Below are 18,564 nucleotides of genomic sequence, written 5' to 3' on the forward strand. Positions count from 1 at the left end.
AATAAATGAAAATCCATTTGAGACTATACAGAACACTCATGCCACAAAGTAATCATGTAATAAATATCAGTAATTGTTTAAAAATTTAATCTCATTATACTGTTTACTTTCCATACTGTTTAATCTCATTTAATCTCATTATACTGTTTACTTTATGAAATTTTATTTCATAAAGGTATCCTGAAAACAGTTTTAAATTATCCCTGAAATGAACTTGTTTGTTTGTTTGTTTGTTTCCTTCCTTTCTCTTATTTTATATTTTGTAATTTTTCTTGAGACAATGTTTCTCTATATAATAGCCCGGGCTGTCCTGGAACTCTCTCTGTAGATCAGGCTGGCCTCGAACTCACAGACATCCAGCTGTCTCTGCCTCCAAGTGCTGGGATTAAAAGTATGTGCTAGAAATAACTTTTCTTAAAAATGTTTTTGTGACATTTGTTATTAGTCATTAATGTATGGTGTAGGTTTTTACATGATGTATTTTAGTCCTCAAATAACTGTGCAATACAACCTTATTATTCCACTTCATTTACTAGACTGCTAAGGCTTAAAAAGAGGTCCAATGTGATTCTAATGTTGATGTACTGTGCTCTAGAAAGACAGAATTTTCCCTTGGAGTGCATGGTGATAGAGATGAAATCCAGGGTTTCATATACGCTAGGCAAAGTGCTCCACAACTGGACCACTCAGCCAGGCCAAATCTAACACTCTTTAAAGGCTAAGTATTTGCAAAAGACCTACCACAATAGTGTGCATACCTGGAATCCTAGCACTCAATAGGCAGAGGCAGGAAGATAAAGGGTTAAAAGCCAGCCGTGTGTGTGTGTGTGTGTGTGTGTGTGTGTAGATGTCCTTCTGACACTAATGCTAAGTCTGTATTATCTTTACCTATTTGGCTTTGATTAGAAAGGGAAAAATAACAAAGTTTCCTCCCACTCATTTTGCAGAGTGAGAGCCGGTATCAATCTTTATTTCCAGAAGCTTCTTTAACTGTGACCAAAAACTGAAGTCAAGAGAAACAAGGGTATGGGACTACAGAGGTGACGTACTTGAGGCCACATACTGCTTTTGTAGAGGACTCTCGTTCACTTCCTAGAACCCACATTAGCTGCTCCCAACTGCCTTAACTGCAGATCTAGGAGAAGATGACACCTCTGGCTTCCACAGACATCTGCACTCATGTGCCCATACCTACACACAGACACACATGCACACACATATGCAAATTAAAAATAATATAAAAATTTTAAAAAAGAAACACAAAACAAAGCTACTCAAGTCACTAGTCGTGGTGTCTCTGACGGGCTATACCAAGCTGAGGAGCTTAAGCAGACAGGCAGTCTATTAGGTCTTATTGATCAACAAGACTTCTGTGGACATGGTAAGGATTTAGTGTCTTCCCCCCAGGAGCAACAGTAAACCATTAAAAGATGTGTTCATTTACTTATTCAGCTATATGGTTGAATGGGGATTACATTTAGAGTCTTTTATATGCTAGGCAAGTGTTCTGCCAAATTACAGAACTTCATGGGCTAAAATAAAAACCCTTTATGTGCTACCAATTATACTGTTTACATTTTAGAGGCCTGGGGAAACTTGGTAGAGTCTGTGTCTTTCGTGTACAAGGACCTAGGTTCAATCCCCAGTACCAGAAAACAGAAAGAAAGAAAAAGGAAATCAAGATTACTTCAGGCTAATGCAATTATTCTTCTGGAAATCCTAATGTGAACAAGTCTGTCACTGGATTGGTTTTATCAATTAAGGGTAAACACACATTTTATAATGGAAAACAGTGAAAATTAATTTTAACTATCACTTCTGAGAAAAGAAAATAATCCATTGCTCCTCAAAAAAATTGCTAATAATAATACATAAGCCTCCAAATGAGTAAAGATAGTCCCTTTTTGTCTTAGATTCAGCTCCGGGGAGAAGAATCTTACACTTGGGGAGTTTACAGGCACAAACGCCAGAATGCTGCTTTTAGCTGGGCAGTTGATGGTGACAAAGCCTCTGCTGCCCCCTGGTGGCAACTGCTGCCTTTCACTAATTCCCTGTTGCAGCTCAGAAAACGGGCTCTGAGATTGCACTTCTGTCCTGCCTCCTCTAGTGGGTCTCTGCAGGACTGGGGAGAAAGTCCTGGCAGTGTGTAACCACTGGCACAGGATGCTGACCTTCAGGACACAACTATGTGTGCCTTTACCCATTTAACAATTAATCCCCTTTGTCAGCCCAGTTGTACAATCAGAGCCTGACAGGACACATAGGACAGTTTGGGGGTCTTTTCTAATTTGTTACCTTTGAGAATGTAGTTGGGTACTATTTTAAATTTGCCTCAGGTCCTGGTAGGAGCTTTAGTGATCCATAGCTTATGCCCATGTATAGGCATTGAAATATACTTATTTGTCTGTAACTCACTTTAGAATTCAATTTGGAGTTGTTTTCCTTTTCTTATTTCCTGTCCTCTTCCTTCCTGCCTGCCCTCCCTTCTTTCTCCCACCCTCCCTCCCTGCCTCCTCTCTCTTCTGTCCCCCCCCACCCCCCCACCTTTCTTAGTTATTTGAGACTTCATAGCCCAGTCTGGCTTTGCACTCACAATCTTACTCCCACTGCCTCCCAAGAGTTGGGATTACACTCCTAATTTCAAATTGTCTCTTCCAAAGGACTGGTAATTTGATCATTGTCAACCTTTGGGATCCCTTTTTTTTCCTGAGGTTAGATCTAAGTGTCAGAAGGTCCAACACAGTGACGAGTGGGCTTGGGGCCTCTAGCTATGCTTGCCAGCCAGGCACACATGCATCCAGCTCAGCAACTGAACTTAGTCATCTGTATGCATGATCTTCTACTGAGTTCAGAGTTCCCTCCTGCAAACTCCCTGCGTTGTGAGGTTGCTTTCCCCTGATGATAGGGTCTCAAGTTTATAATTTTCTTTCCTTAACCTCCTAAGTGCTGGGCTTACAGGTGTATGCTCCAACACTCGGCCTGTTTTATCTTTGTCCTAAACAGTTGAGTACATAGGAAAGTTGGGAACCTGTCTACTTCTCAATTTCTTGCTTCCTTCGTGAGCCAAAGCTTGCTTTCTGTAGCCTGCAGCCCACCTTGCTGTTCGGGCACTCTGCCTGATCTCTCTGCTCTTAAATCTCTTTAGCTTATCTGTGAATGCTTGTATATTCCCAGAGATATGATGACTGATATGTCAATCAATCATCAATCAATCAGTCAATCAATCAATCTCCCCCACTCTCCTGAAGTGGCAAGCTGCCATGTCCTTGCTTTCTGTCTCTCTTCTGTCATCCTGAATCCCTCCTTTTCTAGATCGGATTTCTTGTTGATTTAGTTGCTCTTACCCTATAGCTCTAGATAGCCTGGACCTTATTATTTAGAGCAAACTCATACTCAGAAATCCACCAGCTTTTGCCCTCTGAGTGCTGGGATTATGGGTATGGACTATCATGTCATTTTATTTTCTTTTGAGAGAATAAAAATATGATTTTATAAAAGATGAGTTTGGTGGCAGGCACAGGTGGATCTCTGAGTCTGAGGCCAGCTTGATCTACAAAGCAAGTTCCAGGGAAGCCAAGGCTACATGGAGAAACTTTGTATTGAAAACAAAACAAAAACAAAAAAACTTAAGTTTTTTTTCCCCCAAATTTTACTATGCCAAAAGTTCTCCATTCCTGAGAAATCAAGTCATCTGTAACACCGAGGTTTGGAAGGCAGCTCTTTTGAAGGGGTTAAAAATTTTCAAAAACTCCTAGCAGGCTGAGCAGAACCAAGAGTGCAGGTCAGCTTGGTCATGAGCTCTGTGTTTCAGGAACTTGGCTGACCATAAGATAGATGGTTGATTACTAATAGGCTCTTAGAGAATAGCCTATACAAAATGTTCCCCATGACTGTTCCTTGGACCCTGTCGCAAACTGAATAATGGGCTGGGACTTTCCACAGGTGCTCTCCAATAACCCTCCTTTACTCCCCCTGGGTTGTGGTTCCCCCCCCAACCCCCGAGTTGTGTTTTTTTACTTTAAATTCTCTCTGTCTCCAAAGCCCTGGGGTCAGATCCCACTGCCCCTGCATGGGCTAAGGGTCTTGACCTCAACATGTTGATCGAAATATACCTCTTGCTGATTGCATCAAGTTCGATGTCTTGTGAGTTAATGGGTGGCCAAAAATTCCTGAGGCTTGGGTGAGGTCCTCCCTTCGTGGGGGCCTTACACTTTCAGCTCTTACAAAAAGCAGAAAGAACAAAATAATAATGGTAATGTTCTCAGACAAGGCCCCTCTCTGTCTAGGTAAAACCAGGTCCTTAGCCTTAGGAGACAGCTCTTCTGCTCTGTTCCTTGCTGAGCTGACAGAACCCAGGTGACCTGTCCTGAGGGAGCAGTTTTGAGTGGAGCAGGTGGTTTTTGAGAGGCTGGTCTTCTCACTGGAGATCTCGTTTTCAGTGGTTTTAGAGGCTTGATTCTTAGGGCTGAAGAGTTGGCCTCTGAGGTCAAGAGAGCTTGCAGCTCTTCCAGAGGACTGGAGTTTGGCTCCTAGTACCTACATAAGCAGAGTCACAACCACCTATGACAGCAGCTCCAGGGGAGCCAACGCCCCCTTCTTGTCCCTGTGGGCATCTAAATTCACATACACAAACACATAATTTTTAAAAAGTTTGATTCTTTCATTTGGTTTGGTTCTAGTAACATGAGTGTCATAAAAAAGCTACTGATTTACTATGGAAAAAACGAGATAGCAGGAGAGTGACATTTGTATTACTTTTTACATCCAGAAACATGTACAAAAGAGTCATTCTGTTCCGCTTTCTTCTTACATTAACGAAGCAGTGTTCTCTACACCCCTCTGCCCCTTTCTTTTCTTTTTTCTCTCCTCATTCTTCTTGTTTTTCCTTTTAAGGCAGTCTTTCTATGCAATCTAGGCTGCCCTCATACTGATTTCAAGCTAGTAGATCAACATGACAATTGTGTGTGTGTGTATATATGTTTGGGTGTTGTCTGCACATGCTTGTCTGAATGTGAGTATGAGTGTAAAGACCAGAGTTTGATACGGGGTATAGTAGGTCTCCCATCTTATTTTTTTGAGATGTGGTCTCTCATTTAACCTGGAGCATATCAACTGGCCAGTGAGCTCTAAAAATCATCTTCCTTAGCACTGGGACCACAGGAGTGTCCACCCCACCCAGCTTCTGTGTGAGTGCTGGTGATCCTCCTGCATATTGAGTGAGACATCTTCCCAGACCCCAGAGCACACATTTTAATTAGTTTATCATTGTAATATGTAAGACAAAATATAAAGGATCAGTTTGCTGCCCAGACATGAGACCCAAGATAGATAGATTTTTAACTGTCCTGGTTGTCTGTACTAATTACTTTCCTGTTGCTGTGATTAAATACCATGAACAAGGCAACTTACAGAAGAGCTTGTTTGGGTAGATAGCTCCCAATTCTCTTCCCTCTAGTCCTGAGATTATAGGTGCTGGGTACCAACCTGAGCTTGTTTCTGTTTTTAAGATAAGGTCTCATTCTATAGTATGGACTAACCTGGGACTATCCATCTTCCTGTTTCTACCTCATAAGTGCTGAGTATACATGAAGGTGCCACCTGGCCAATCTTAAAACTGTTTTATCTCTTTTTCTTTTTTCTTTTCCTTTTTGGAGTGAGCGCCTCTCTATGAAGCCCAGGCTAACTTGAACTCTGGATCCTCCTGGCTTGGGATCCAACTACTGGCACAACAGGCCTATGCCAAAGCTACTCGTTCTAAATGCACTTTTTTATTCTTCAAAACAAGGTCTTAGTTGCATAGCTCAGGCTGGCTGGATCCTCCTGCTTTTACCTCCTCAGTACTGAATAACCATATTCAGCTTTAAGGTGTACATTTTACACCAAGCCCTTTTGGGAAAAAAAAAAAAAGGCAGACTTTAATAGTGTATCCAGTTTTAACAGAAGGAAAAAAAAATCCTCTTCTAAATTCTCAACATCAGCGCATTCGGAGCTTTTGCTCTAGTCTGGGTCACTTAAAACGTGGTGTCCAGATGACAATAACATGGTAATAGTAACAGGACAGCTGTTATTTATTAGGAGTTACAAGTTTATGTCAGGCATCCTGATAAGTAATTTATTATGTCTTTAATCTCCAAAATGCCTTCCCGAGGTAGGTGGGCATTAAGAAAAAGAAGAAATCAATAATTTACGTATGCGCACTCCTGTGTGCACGCTACGACACACTTGTGGAAATCAGATGGCAACTGGGTGATAACACTCTTTCCTTCCATCCTGTGGATCGGGGATCAGACTCAGGTCGTCAAGAACGATTACGTGCCGCTGAGCCATGTTGTCTGCTCAGAGTAGGCATTTTTATCCCCATTTTATAGACGAGTAAACTAAGTTTCGGAGCAGTTACTGGCAGCTGGTGGCAGAGTTGAGGCTAGGACGGTTTCTAAATTCTCCACCCAGCGATGCAGCAAAAACCTCGAAACAGCGCACAGACTTAAAAGAAACTGACCGTCACTACAACCACTAAAGAGAAGCAGACCTTTAGTGTCCAGGCGCAGAAACCGGAAAATGAAGACGTCACCGGAAACCAGAGCGCAGCTTCCGGCTGTGCGCAGGAAGTGACTCATCAGCGCGTCGCCAGCTTATAACGTAGACGTGCAGTAGAGGTTGACCCCCTCTCGCACACGAGGTGCTCGTGTCCTGCTTTCAGCGTCTGCAGTGACGATGTCCCACCCATCCCCAGCAGCCAAGCCCTCCAATTCCAAGAACCCGCGAGTCTTCTTTGACGTGGACATCGGCGGGGAGCGAGGTGAGCGGCGCGGACGGCTCAGCCGTTCCCGCGCTTGGGGCCTCCCTGCTGCGGTTCTTCTTGGCCGCTGGCTGGTCGGCTGGTCGGGGCCTGGGATCCGGAGGGAAATAGCAGCCTAGATCCCACCCGGAGCAAGACCTGGGGTCCAGGAGTACAGATTGAGCCCTCTCCCTTGTAGGCAATGGCCGTAGTTCCGGTGGAAGTTTCTGGAAATTTCTATTTCAGGAATTCTAGCGTCCCTTACGCTTATCTCTTTATCTGGTCACACTTCCCGGCAACCTTTGCATCACCACTTACTTTTATAATACATTTTATAATAAAGTGATTGGACGAGTGTGGTGGATAGTTCTGTAGGCTTTCTGGATATGTGCCTGTGGGGCTCTAGTTACGCCATGTGCCTCTTGGTACTCGAAACACATCAGGAGCTACCAAGTCATTTACATATTAAAGTGACTTACTTGTTTAGTGCTTTTTCCTCATTACTGATTATAGTAGCAGTTTAGGTTTTTGCTGTTTTGGCATCATGGTATCAAGAAAAGAAAAGAAAAGAAAGAAATTCTGAGTACAGGGCCCCTGAGATAGCTCAGCAGGTAAAGGTGCCCACCACCAACCCTGAATGCCAGAGGTTGTCCCATGATCTCCACACTGCATGCCTTATCCTCACACATAAAATACATTTTTTGTTAAGCCTATTATTTAAATGATGCAGGATTTTAAGTCATTTGTACATTATGGCGTCCTTCCTATGTAGCAAATCACCTGGATGCTGTAATTAGTTATAATCTTAAGTGTGATGTTTCAAATTTAGATCTACAAAGCTCTCCTTAGGCTCAATAGGACTATTAGAAAAATGACAGTGAGAGCTAACAGTTCCATGGTTGGGCCTATTTTCAAGGGAGATGAAGTTTGTATGCATACCTGAGGCACTGAGGTATTACAGTAGCCAACACACAGCACTAATCTAGTGTCTATCAAAGCATGAAAATGTGCACTGTGCTGTATACACAGTAGACGATAACACTGCATTTAAAAGAAGGACATCTTTGTAGTTGAACAGGATATTCTGCTGAGTGAAAGAAGCCTACTATAGGATCTCACTTTTGTGGACTCTTAAAAAGTTGAACTCAGAGAAGTAGCATGATAGGGACCATTGCCTGGGGAGAGGCACAGTTTCATTTAAAGAGAGGTAAGCTCGGAAGATGTGTTACACAGCATCATGACTTCAGTTAATAACATATGTGGTTAAAAGAGAACTAAGTGACTTGTTGGATGAGGTATTAACCACTGGTTATGTATATTAGTTATCTCCTTTTTGTTTACCTATTTAGTTTCTTTGCACACTGACCAGATGTCCTTTTCTTTTCCTTCAGTTGGACGAATTGTTTTAGAATTGTTTGCAGATATTGTTCCCAAAACTGCAGAAAATTTTCGTGCATTGTGTACGGGAGAAAAAGGAACTGGAGCCACAACTGGGAAACCTCTCCATTTTAAAGGATGCCCTTTCCACCGAAGTATGTATATAAACTTCTGTCCAAATATCAAGATACTTGCTCTTAGGAATGGAATAAGAATGTTGATTTCTTGAAGGATACTTGGACAAAGTGGTAGCTCGGTGTCATGAAGGCTTGGCTATGAGCAGTAGGATTGGTTGTGGGAGTGTACTAAAGTTTATCTGCTGGGGAATGGACAGCTCTGGTATCACCCATCTTCTAACTCTCCTCTTCAAACCATTTCATTGGCAAAGAAAAGGCATGGCAGATAAATAAGATGACCTTAGGTTGCTTGATAACCTGGGCAGAATTGTTTGAGAAGTATTGACATTCGGTGTCTGGGACACCTTGGTGATGTGTGCTTAAACTGTTGTTTCACACAGATTACTTGCCTGTTGTCCTAGTGGTCTCTAGGTTCAGTAGAGTTCAGGAGCCACATGCACTCATTGTTTTGTTTTCTCAGCTAATGAAAATATTTAAATATTAAATATTTATGACTAAACAAGTAAATGACAGTGTCTGTAATTTTCCTGTATTGCAAGGGATTGAATTTAGGGCGGTTACTATATCCCTGATTTACACACCTAGTCTAGCAGTTTGATTTTCTTTAAAATACTATTTATTAAGAAAAATGAGCTGGGAGATGGTTGCACATGCCTTTAATCCTGGCACTCAGAAGGCAGAGGCAGGTGGATCTCTGAGTTCCAGGACAGCCAGGACTGTTACACAGAGAAACCCTGTTTTGAAAAAACCAAAAGGAAAAGAGAAATATGAACACTGATTTTTAAAATGTTTTAAACTTGACTGACTTTCATATTTAATAATGTATAAAAATATGCTAACAAGAATGTATCTAGAAGACAGTTAACATGGGACGGGAGGGATGGTTGAACAGTTAAGAACACTTACTGCTCTTTGAAGAGGACAACACCAAGTTGGGTGTTCAGTATCCATGTTTGTTGGTTCACAACCACTTGTAACTGTAGCTTCAGGGAATCTGAACACTGGCCCCTGCAGGCACTGCATATACATAGCTTTCACATACACAGACTTACATATACACATAAATAATGCTAAAATGAAAATAGTAAACAGTAGATTTAGCACTGCTTATAAAAGTTAGTTTAGCTATTACAAAAAGCAGTTGACTCGTTGGGAACTAGGCACTTGAGCCATTACTTAAAGCTAAGGTTAATGATTGGGTCTCCTTGGACTCCTTGAGCAGAGTTAATCACAGGCTTTTCTACATGTTTTGTTGCTATGAGAAATGGAAATTCTGTAACTCCTTGAGAGGGAGAGAGCCCAAGGAAGCTGCACATGTCTACCTCCCAACTCTGTGTTTGTCTCTTGGCTAGCTATGTGTTTATTATTGCAGTATAGTTCAACGCTGGGTCTCATGATGGGGTGGGTGGTCTAGTCCTCATGAGTGTTCAACGCTATTAGGGATAGTGTTTATTTAGCAGGCTTTACTGAGTAATTAACCACAGGGTTTTTGTTTTGTTTTGTTTTGTTTTTAAGAAGTAAGATGATATTTAAGTAATCCTTTTTTGGGGGAAGACAAGATTATTTCATGTAATAAAATGGAAATAGAGGTAGTGTAACGATGGGAGCTAAGTCTACCTTCTGGGTTTCAGTAACACTTTGATAGAGATACAGGGAGCTACCTGTGACTTAGTTCAAAGAAGCGATTTCCTGAGAGTCGGAGGGGAGTCACTAATAAGAAATATGTTGGAGTTAGGTTGTGAGAACAGGTAGAGGTGATGGTGTGCGGCAGGGGAGGAGGCCAGGGAGACTATTAAAGTTGAGCCTAGGAAGTTGTCTTTATTACTCATTCATTACTTAGCACTGCTGAGATCACCTGCTTTACTTACTAACAGTCATATTCCCTTTTTTTGCAGTTATTAAGAAATTTATGATTCAGGGTGGAGACTTCTCAAATCAGAATGGGACAGGTGGAGAAAGTATTTATGGTGAAAAATTTGAAGATGAAAATTTTCATTATAAGGTAAAGAAAAATTCTTGGTTTTGCTAACTTACTTGCTAACTTGCTTAGCCTATATATTTGAAATATGCTTGGATTATGACACTAAAAAATAACTTTGGATGTGGCCAGATTGCTGTCCCCCCTCCTGGTACTAGGGCCTCTTATGCCAGACAAGTGGTTCATCATTCAGCTGCCTTTCTCATTTTCTATTTTGAGACTAGGTCTTGCTCAGGTTAGCCTTAAACTCATTCTAGCTTAGCCAGGCCTTGAACACCCAATCCCTTTTACCTACCCTCCTTAGGCACTGAGATTACAAACTGTGTCAGCAGGCCTGGCATGGATTATACTTTTCTTTTATAAATAAGCATTTGTAAGGGTGTGTAGTACTGGGGATGAGCTCAGGGTCTTGTGCATGCTAGGCAAGTTCTCGACCACTGGAGTCACATGCTAGGTCAGTATGCATCTTTGATATGGAAAGGATTGATCCAGTAGCAGTTTGCTTTTTTGAGACAAGGCTTTACTGTGTAATCCTGGATGGTCTTGAATTTACCATCCTCCTGCATTTTGCCTCCTGAGTGCTGGAATGACAGATAAACAGCAGTTTATCCAGTTTGCGCCTGGCCAGTATGTTATTTTGGCAAAAATAGTGTGCTTATTTCACTACACTCGGTTTTTATATGCTTCAGTTAAGCCAGTGAGTTTTTAAGCTTTCATGTGGCAAAACTGATCCCAGGAAAAATGTTCTCATTATTGTAAGGATGGTAACTTGTGCATCTTTATCCTTGAATTTGAAGAACAACAAAACCAACGCTAATATCCAGGATGTCAGGGGATTTTCCACCTAGCGGCTATGGTTAATGTTCGGGGTGTATTGCACCATTCCCGTTTTAAGAACAGACATGTAAGTACAAAAGTAAAGTGATGTCTTTGGCAATGAGGAATATAAACAAGGTAATAAGAGAATTTCTGTTGCTCAGTCCTGTCACTATACTGGAGAGCTTATTTAAAAAAAAAAAAAAAAGAGCCCGTTGATAATCTTACCTCAGAGTCAAGATTAAAATACAAGAGGCTGTGGAGAATAATAATATATAGTTTAATACATGTAAATGCTAAGTATGACTATGATACAAGTTGAGTATCTCTTATATGAAATGTCCCTTGCTAGAAATATTCCAGTGTTATTTGTATTTTGAAATATTTGTGTAGATACTACAGGTTGAACATTCCTTATTTGAAATTTGAAAGTTGTGGCTCAGAAGTCTCAGATTTTGAAACGTGTCTGAATTTGGTTTTTAGATTATGGATGTTCAACTTTTAGTTGGCACTAGCTGTGCAGACCAAGCTGGCCTTGAACTCACAAAGATCACCAGTCTCTGCCTCCTGAGTGCTGGGATTTAAAAGCACATGGGACCACACCACCCCATGTGATAGGAGAAAGATTTATATATATAGTTCCTGTTAGTAGGTAGGAGACAATGAGGAGGTTTGACTGACACTTAAGCTAGGCAAATTAGGCTTTCAGTGTCTGAATTTTTGTTAGGCTGAACTAGAAATACAGATTTCAAAATGAAGTGATGGCAGCAATGGGGAAAGACAGTGGAAGGCCAAGAGCTTACTGTCTAGGGACTAGTTAAAGGAAAGCTCCAGGAAGGCTGTCAGGGATGGCAGGCTCCACCACTGCATGGTTAAAGAAGAGGCAAAAGAAGAAGATGCCTGTCTGTGGCATTGTGCACATTCAGTGACGTTGAAAGCAGAATTGCATTTAGATTGGATAGAGGTGTCTTAGGTGGGAAAAGTAATGAGAGTTATGAGGCAGGCACTAGAGAGATGCCTTCAGAAAGCCTAAGCTATGCAGAGCAGAAAAGCAGAGAAACTGGCTTGCACTTGAACAGACTGAGTGCAAGCTGTTCTTTTGTATTCATTGATTTACCTGAATGAAAGCCATAGATTGGAATTATTTTCCACATTAGGGAAGTACTTATCTGAAATAACTTGTCCAAATTCAATATGACATTACCATTCTATTCTCAGTTTGGTGAAAAAGAAGAATCATAATGTAGGCCTGTTTCTGATGGTTCTCAGAAAAATAGTAACCGTCACAGAAAGAGCAAAGGTAGTTATTAGATATCCTTAGTTTGCCATCTTCATCTTTAAAGTGTAAACATCTCTTGCAAATAGCCAGTTTAGAAATGACCGCTTCTTGTGAAACTGACACTTAAAAAGTTTTGTTCATTTAAGGTGGTAGTTCTTAAAGTAAAACCAGAGCAAAATGTACTTAAATATTTAAAAATGAAATTTATGTAAAAGTAAAGTTTAGTACACCCCATCTATCTTAGGTGAAGCGTCAATAAAAGGAAATTCATACTAGGCCTCTAACTTGTTTTTCTTCTAATGATTTTTATCTCTGCAGCATGATCGAGAGGGTTTGCTGAGCATGGCCAATGCCGGCCCCAATACGAATGGTTCTCAGTTCTTTATCACAACAGTTCCAACTCCTCATTTGGATGGGAAACATGTGGTATTTGGTCAAGTAATAAAAGGACTTGGTGTGGCAAGGATGCTTGAAAATGTAGAGGTGAATGGTGAAAAACCTGCCAAAGTAAGTAAAAGTTACAGTGAGGTAAACATACCAGCTTAGTTACATGTTAGAGAAATGCAAGTTACAAGGTCAGATATTTGTTGCCTTAGAGAAGTAGGAAAGAAGTGAGGATGCTTTCACTGTAGGATCCTGGACTGGACTGGCAACTTTTCTCGATTTTTTTTTTTTTTTTTTTTTTTTTTTTTTTTAAAACAAGGCCAAGAAGATTAGTTTAAAGGAGATGTATTTATTTTTTTTCTTTGAGATCTGGCTTTCCTTGAATTGTGTAGTAGTTCCGTTGTCTGTGCTCAGCCTACTCTAGTGCTAAGAATAACTACTATGTCCAAATAAAGCAATTTTAATACTTATTTCAGCTTCAGTGTGATCTGACAAAGTGATCTGTGTTAAAATGGCCTAAGTCTTCTCGTAACCATGAGACTTGTGTCTGTAGTAATTAACTATAATACACACTAGAAAGAAGATAGTGAGCACACTGTTGTTTAACTGGAAATTGACATAGATCTTGTTACTTTTCTTGATCTGCTTTTATACCTTGCATACATTGCTTAATTGTTTCAGGTTATATCATATTCTAAATGTCCATGAAGCAAGGTGGCTATGAGAGACCCAAAAGCAGCCAGACAGTGCACAGAAATTAGAAACCCAGCTACTTGTAGGAAGTCTGCCAACCAATAATACATGACAGACACCCTGAGACAGCTTCATGCATAGTGATGCAGCTCTCAACTCACTGTGTTCATAGCATAGTCACTAACAGTAAAGCACTCTGAAGAGTGACATTGTTGTATTAGTGGGAGTGGCTATAAAAAGGTGCTGTTATTATAGCAGATGACTGCATCTCTGACAAGTCTGTGACATGAGTAGTACTGTATGTAACTTTGAGCTATGCAGCCTTCAGAGGTAGACTAAGATTTCTAAATACTCACATCAGCTTCATGTTTTTACAGCTCTGTGTCATTGCAGAATGTGGAGAATTGAAAGAAGGGGATGACTGGGGAATATTCCCCAAAGATGGCTCTGGTGATAGTCATCCAGATTTCCCCGAGGATGCAGATATAGACTTAAAAGATGTGAGTACTTTCAGATGAATGAATTTAATTACTTAAGTGAATTAAAACCTTAGTGTTAAGTCACATTATTTACTAACACCCAACATATTTATGTCCTTTTTATACAGGTAGATAAAATTTTATTAATATCTGAAGACTTAAAAAACATTGGAAATACTTTTTTCAAGTCTCAGAACTGGGAGATGGCTATTAAAAAATATGCGAAGGTTTTAAGGTAATAAGGCATTTTTAACAAGTTACTTTTTAATAAGTTACTTTTAGAATGTATAAACTGAATTATTATGAACTAAACACAGAATTGCTCATATTTAGCAAGTTATTTGTGTAATAACAGCTGTTTTGAAAAAGTAACCTTTCTTGCTGAGTGTGTAGGGCACTGGGGAGGCAGAGGCAGGTAGATCTCTGGGTTGGAGGAGGTCTTGAGCTAGCTCCAGGACAGCCCTAGGGCTACACAGAGAAACCCTGTCTCAAAACAACAACAAAGAGTAGGACATTGATTGCATGCTTTTGACAAGTTCCTCTTGTTTGAGGTGCTGGTGGTTCCAGGCCCCTGGCATGTTAGATAAGCACTCTGGGCTGTACTCCTAGCCTCATTTTGACGTGTTGTATCAGTGCCTTAGACCCTGCTTTAGGATGCTCTTATCTGTATCATCTTAGTTTTGCTTTTTTATCTGGAATAAGCAGTTTCTCTAAGTCAATTCCTTTTGGAGCAAGGAAACCAGAAACTAAGTTCTAGGAACCATATTCTCAGCTCACCTTCCAGGATCTTTTCAGGAGAGTTAAGTGAGTGTTACATGGCTGGCAAAATAGGTCAGTGAGTAAAAGCACTTACTAATCAAACCTGTGATTCTAGACTTCCTGGAATCCATAGTAAAATAAGTAACTGACTCCCCAAATCTGTCTCGGGCATGTGTGCGCATGCACACACACACACACACACACACACGCACACAAATCAACACTATGTAGTTCTTTGCCTCTTCCCATTGAATTGTCCTAATATAGAAATACTGGTTCTAAACATAATTATATTGGAAAGCATATAATACGAACCTGATTTGTACATATAATTGGTATGGGAGTTAATATTAGTTGTTAGCTTTGGGGAAAAGTTGATGTAAAAATATCCTCTGGAAAAATAGGGCAAGGAATATTGTTTGGTGGGAGGGTAAGCCTAGTAGGCTCTTGGTTTAATTTCTTGCATCTGAAGAAAAAACAACATCAAAATATTATGATGATTAATATTAGACACAATGCTGAAGAAGCAGTGTGGAGTTAATGTTACTTTTATTAATGTTTTCTAGGTATGTGGACAGCTCAAAGGCTGTTATTGAGAAAGCAGATACACCCAGACTGCAGCCTACAGCCTTAAGTTGTGTGCTGAATATTGGTGCTTGTAAATTGAAGATGTCAAATTGGCAGGGGGCAATTGACAGTTGCTTGGAGGTAAGTCTGTGATTTCTTTTCTTTTTCTTTCTTTCTTCTTTTTTTTTTTTTTTTGGTAAATTAAGTTAGAAAAAGACAATAGTAGTCTTTAATGTATTTTAATTGCCTAGCACCTAATGAGACCTGACAAAATGTGACTTAAGTCATCTTGTCTCTAGTTTGGATTGCCAGTTCTTTCTGTAAATTCATTAATTTTGCTTTTAATATTGCCACCTGATCTGTATTAAGTACTTTGCTTTTATTTCTCAAAGCATGGTTATCTGTTTATTTATTTGTATTTATGAGCTAGGCATATGAACACAAAGCCTGGGGTGATTAAGAATATAGGTATGAGTACTGTAATCTAGCAGTGTGAAGGTAGAAGTGGGAAAATCAGAAAGTCATAGCCACCCTTTACTACAAGAGAGACCCTGCCTCAAAAGAAAGACTAAAGCATGTGTGTAGACATGTTGTCTTTTTTTGCCTATCTGCAGGTTTTTCTGCTTTGCTTTATGGCTGAGATTTATCATAAACAGTTTTGGCTTTTTTGAAACACGGGGGTCTTATTCCTTCAGGCTGACTTAAAACTAGGTATCCCTGCCTGGCTTTTCAAGTACTGGGATCAAGCATGTTACCACAGTGCTGGGCTTGGCTTATTTTCATTTTGGACTGTGGTACATGTACTAGGGTCAGAAGACAACATTTGTGAGTAGGTTCTCTCTTTCCGCCCTTACGAGGATTCCAGAGATTGAGCCTAGGTTCAGGCTTTATCCATTGAGCCATCTTGCTAGCCAACTTTATTTACTTCATTTTAAAGCCTGCATCATCAAAAAACTATGGATAGGACATAGTGGGCAGTTAGTTTCTATTTGGGATCCAGACTAGTTACTATTAGAGTACAGAAAGTCCTAATATAGAAGGCCATCCACGTACACTGAATGGTACTTTGAAAAAATTTCTAGATTAAGTGTTTTTTGCACATTATTAGAGCATGTATCAATGATCAGCAAGAACTAAAGACCTGGATGTGCAGCTTAGTGGTATAACTGAGTACACAAAAATGTCTGCACATGTATTTAGAAGGAACATGCAATAGAGAGAAGTGCAAAAGAGAAGGTACACGCAACATCTCAGTAACTTTTGTAAGGCAGGTAATATTCCCTCTTAAAAAACTTCTCAGTATTGCCTCTCTCGAGCTGTCATGCCAACAGAATACATTGCTTTAAAAATGTTTCAGGGATAGACCTGTTAAAGTTGTGTATGTTTGTCATGTAATTCCCCCCCACCTCGGTGTCCTTAGGTTCTCAATGTAGACTTGTTTTCCTCATTACCTACCTATAAACCCAGCTGGACACATATTTACATGGCATTTATGTGACTTTTGTACCCCTAGATTTTGGTTTTCAGGAGGTGGTAGACTGTCTTTGAACCAATGAAAGAATACCAGAAGATGACCATACTTAAACTTTTATTTAAATTTTTTTTTTCTTAAAGTTTGGGTCTACTTGGGCTAGAAACAGCGCTGAGAACAGCACTCTGGAGACTGATAAGAAACTATCCTCCTCACATCCACTCATAGCCTTCTTCTGGTAAACCCCTTCCTCGTGCTAGCTGGCAGGGGTGCATTAGCTCCAGTGAGTTGGAGCCAGTTGATAATGGCTACTTTTAGATATAAATACTGATTTTATAATTTTTTTTCATAGGCTCTTGAAATGGACCCTTCGAATACTAAAGCGCTATATCGAAAAGCGCAAGGATGGCAAGGATTAAAAGAATATGATCAAGCATTGGTAAATTTTGTTACTATTATTTTATAATAATCACCTTAAAAGTCTTAGCGTCTAATGTTTCTTAAATTCTCTTCCCCATTGAAGGCTGATCTTAAGAAGGCACAGGAGATAGCCCCAGGAGATAAAGGTAAATTGCAAGGTGGTTTTTTTTTTTGGGGGGGGGGGCAAGATTTTGTAGTAATACTTCATTTTGTTTTTCGGAAGTGGATGACATTCATGAGCCAATGTACACTTTAACCTTGATAGATATTTTTGCTCACATATTATAGAGTGCCTTTTATTGTTGTGCCAGGCACCGATTATATAGTAAATAGACAAATACCCAAGGTCCCTGCATTATGCAGAACTTACATTCTAATTCTGCTCAAGAATGTACTAGTTTTTAAATAAGACTTCGTACTGCTTCTGTGAACCTTGTTGTTTAGATGCAGGTTCTATTACATTGGTCTGTTACATTGGTGCTAGTCACAGGTTCAACAGTAAGAAAGTATTCATTGTGGTTTTAAAACTTGGGAATTCCTTCCTCAAGCTGAATGTGGTTGTGACCAAACATTCTCTGTATTGGATATGTTGCAGAGTGGCTAAGATAGAAAGATAATGCAGATAAAGTGACCCTAGGTCTAAATATTACTGCTAAAAAATGCACCCATGACAAGGGAGAGTTATTGTCACTACTTAGTTGTTGGTCTTCTTTTCCTAGTTTTTTAGATGCTTTGAAAATTAATTGTTTCCCTTTTCCCCCCTGCAGCTATCCAGGCAGAATTGCTTAAAGTCAAACAAATGATAAAGGCACAGAAAGATAAAGAGAAGGCTGTGTATGCAAAAATGTTTGCTTAATAAGAATTAAACTCTCCTTAACTATTAAACATTGATTATAAAAAGGACAATGTATATTACTGTCTACATGATCCCTGATGTGTTTCCCTCGATCTTTGTCGTTGTTTACATGGCAGTGCTGACATAGGTTCCTTCTTAATAAAGTGTTGCAAAATACAGTGGATCTCATTTTAAATTGTTTCTGTCTGCATTTTCACCAAGAGTGGTATCTGGCCAGTGTTTTAAACTAACTCCTACCGAGTTTTAGGCTCTGTGGACCATCTAGCCCAGTAGTTCTCAACCTGTGCAACTACTGGAAAAGATAGTTTTACATTTTGGTTCAGAACAGTAGCAAAATTACAGTTACTAAGTAGCAACAAAATATTTATGTTTGGGGGTCACCACATGAAGAACTGTAGTAAAAGGTTACAGCACTAGGAAGGTCGAGAACCACCAATGTAACCTGTCACATTTATGTGTATAAACCAGTGGGCATGGCTATGTTTCAATAAAATTGTAAGTGTTGAGCTCTGGATGTCCTTTCCTGGTCTAGCATACATGTTTGTTTTTATACTTGAAGATTTTAAGTTT

The 18,564-nt window shown here is 39.9% G+C and overlaps 1 protein-coding gene across 3 annotated transcripts; it reads left to right on the forward strand.

Moving 5' to 3' along the window:
* The first annotated feature begins 6,610 nt into the window (after positions 1 to 6,610).
* Ppid (peptidylprolyl isomerase D) lies at positions 6,611 to 18,162 on the forward strand. 3 transcript variants are annotated; one of them, XM_034500700.2, is made up of 10 exons: positions 6,611 to 6,799; positions 8,170 to 8,310; positions 10,188 to 10,294; positions 12,684 to 12,872; positions 13,820 to 13,942; positions 14,050 to 14,156; positions 15,247 to 15,388; positions 17,071 to 17,157; positions 17,242 to 17,284; positions 17,906 to 18,162. In XM_034500700.2, exons 1-10 carry the CDS (start codon positions 6,715 to 6,717, stop codon positions 17,992 to 17,994), a joined length of 1,113 nt encoding a protein of 370 aa, XP_034356591.1. In that variant the 5' UTR covers positions 6,611 to 6,714; the 3' UTR covers positions 17,995 to 18,162. The 3 variants fall into 3 exon arrangements, with proteins under 3 accessions (XP_034356591.1, XP_076788668.1, XP_076788667.1); XM_076932553.1 differs by lacking the exons at positions 6,611 to 6,799; positions 8,170 to 8,310 and adding an exon at positions 11,068 to 11,174; XM_076932552.1 differs by lacking the exons at positions 6,611 to 6,799; positions 8,170 to 8,310; positions 10,188 to 10,294 and adding an exon at positions 10,980 to 11,174.
* The last annotated feature ends 402 nt before the right edge of the window (positions 18,163 to 18,564 follow it).

Source organism: Arvicanthis niloticus, chromosome 4 (assembly GCF_011762505.2).
Source record: "Arvicanthis niloticus isolate mArvNil1 chromosome 4, mArvNil1.pat.X, whole genome shotgun sequence".
In the NCBI taxonomy this organism is placed as follows: Eukaryota; Metazoa; Chordata; class Mammalia; order Rodentia; family Muridae; genus Arvicanthis; species Arvicanthis niloticus.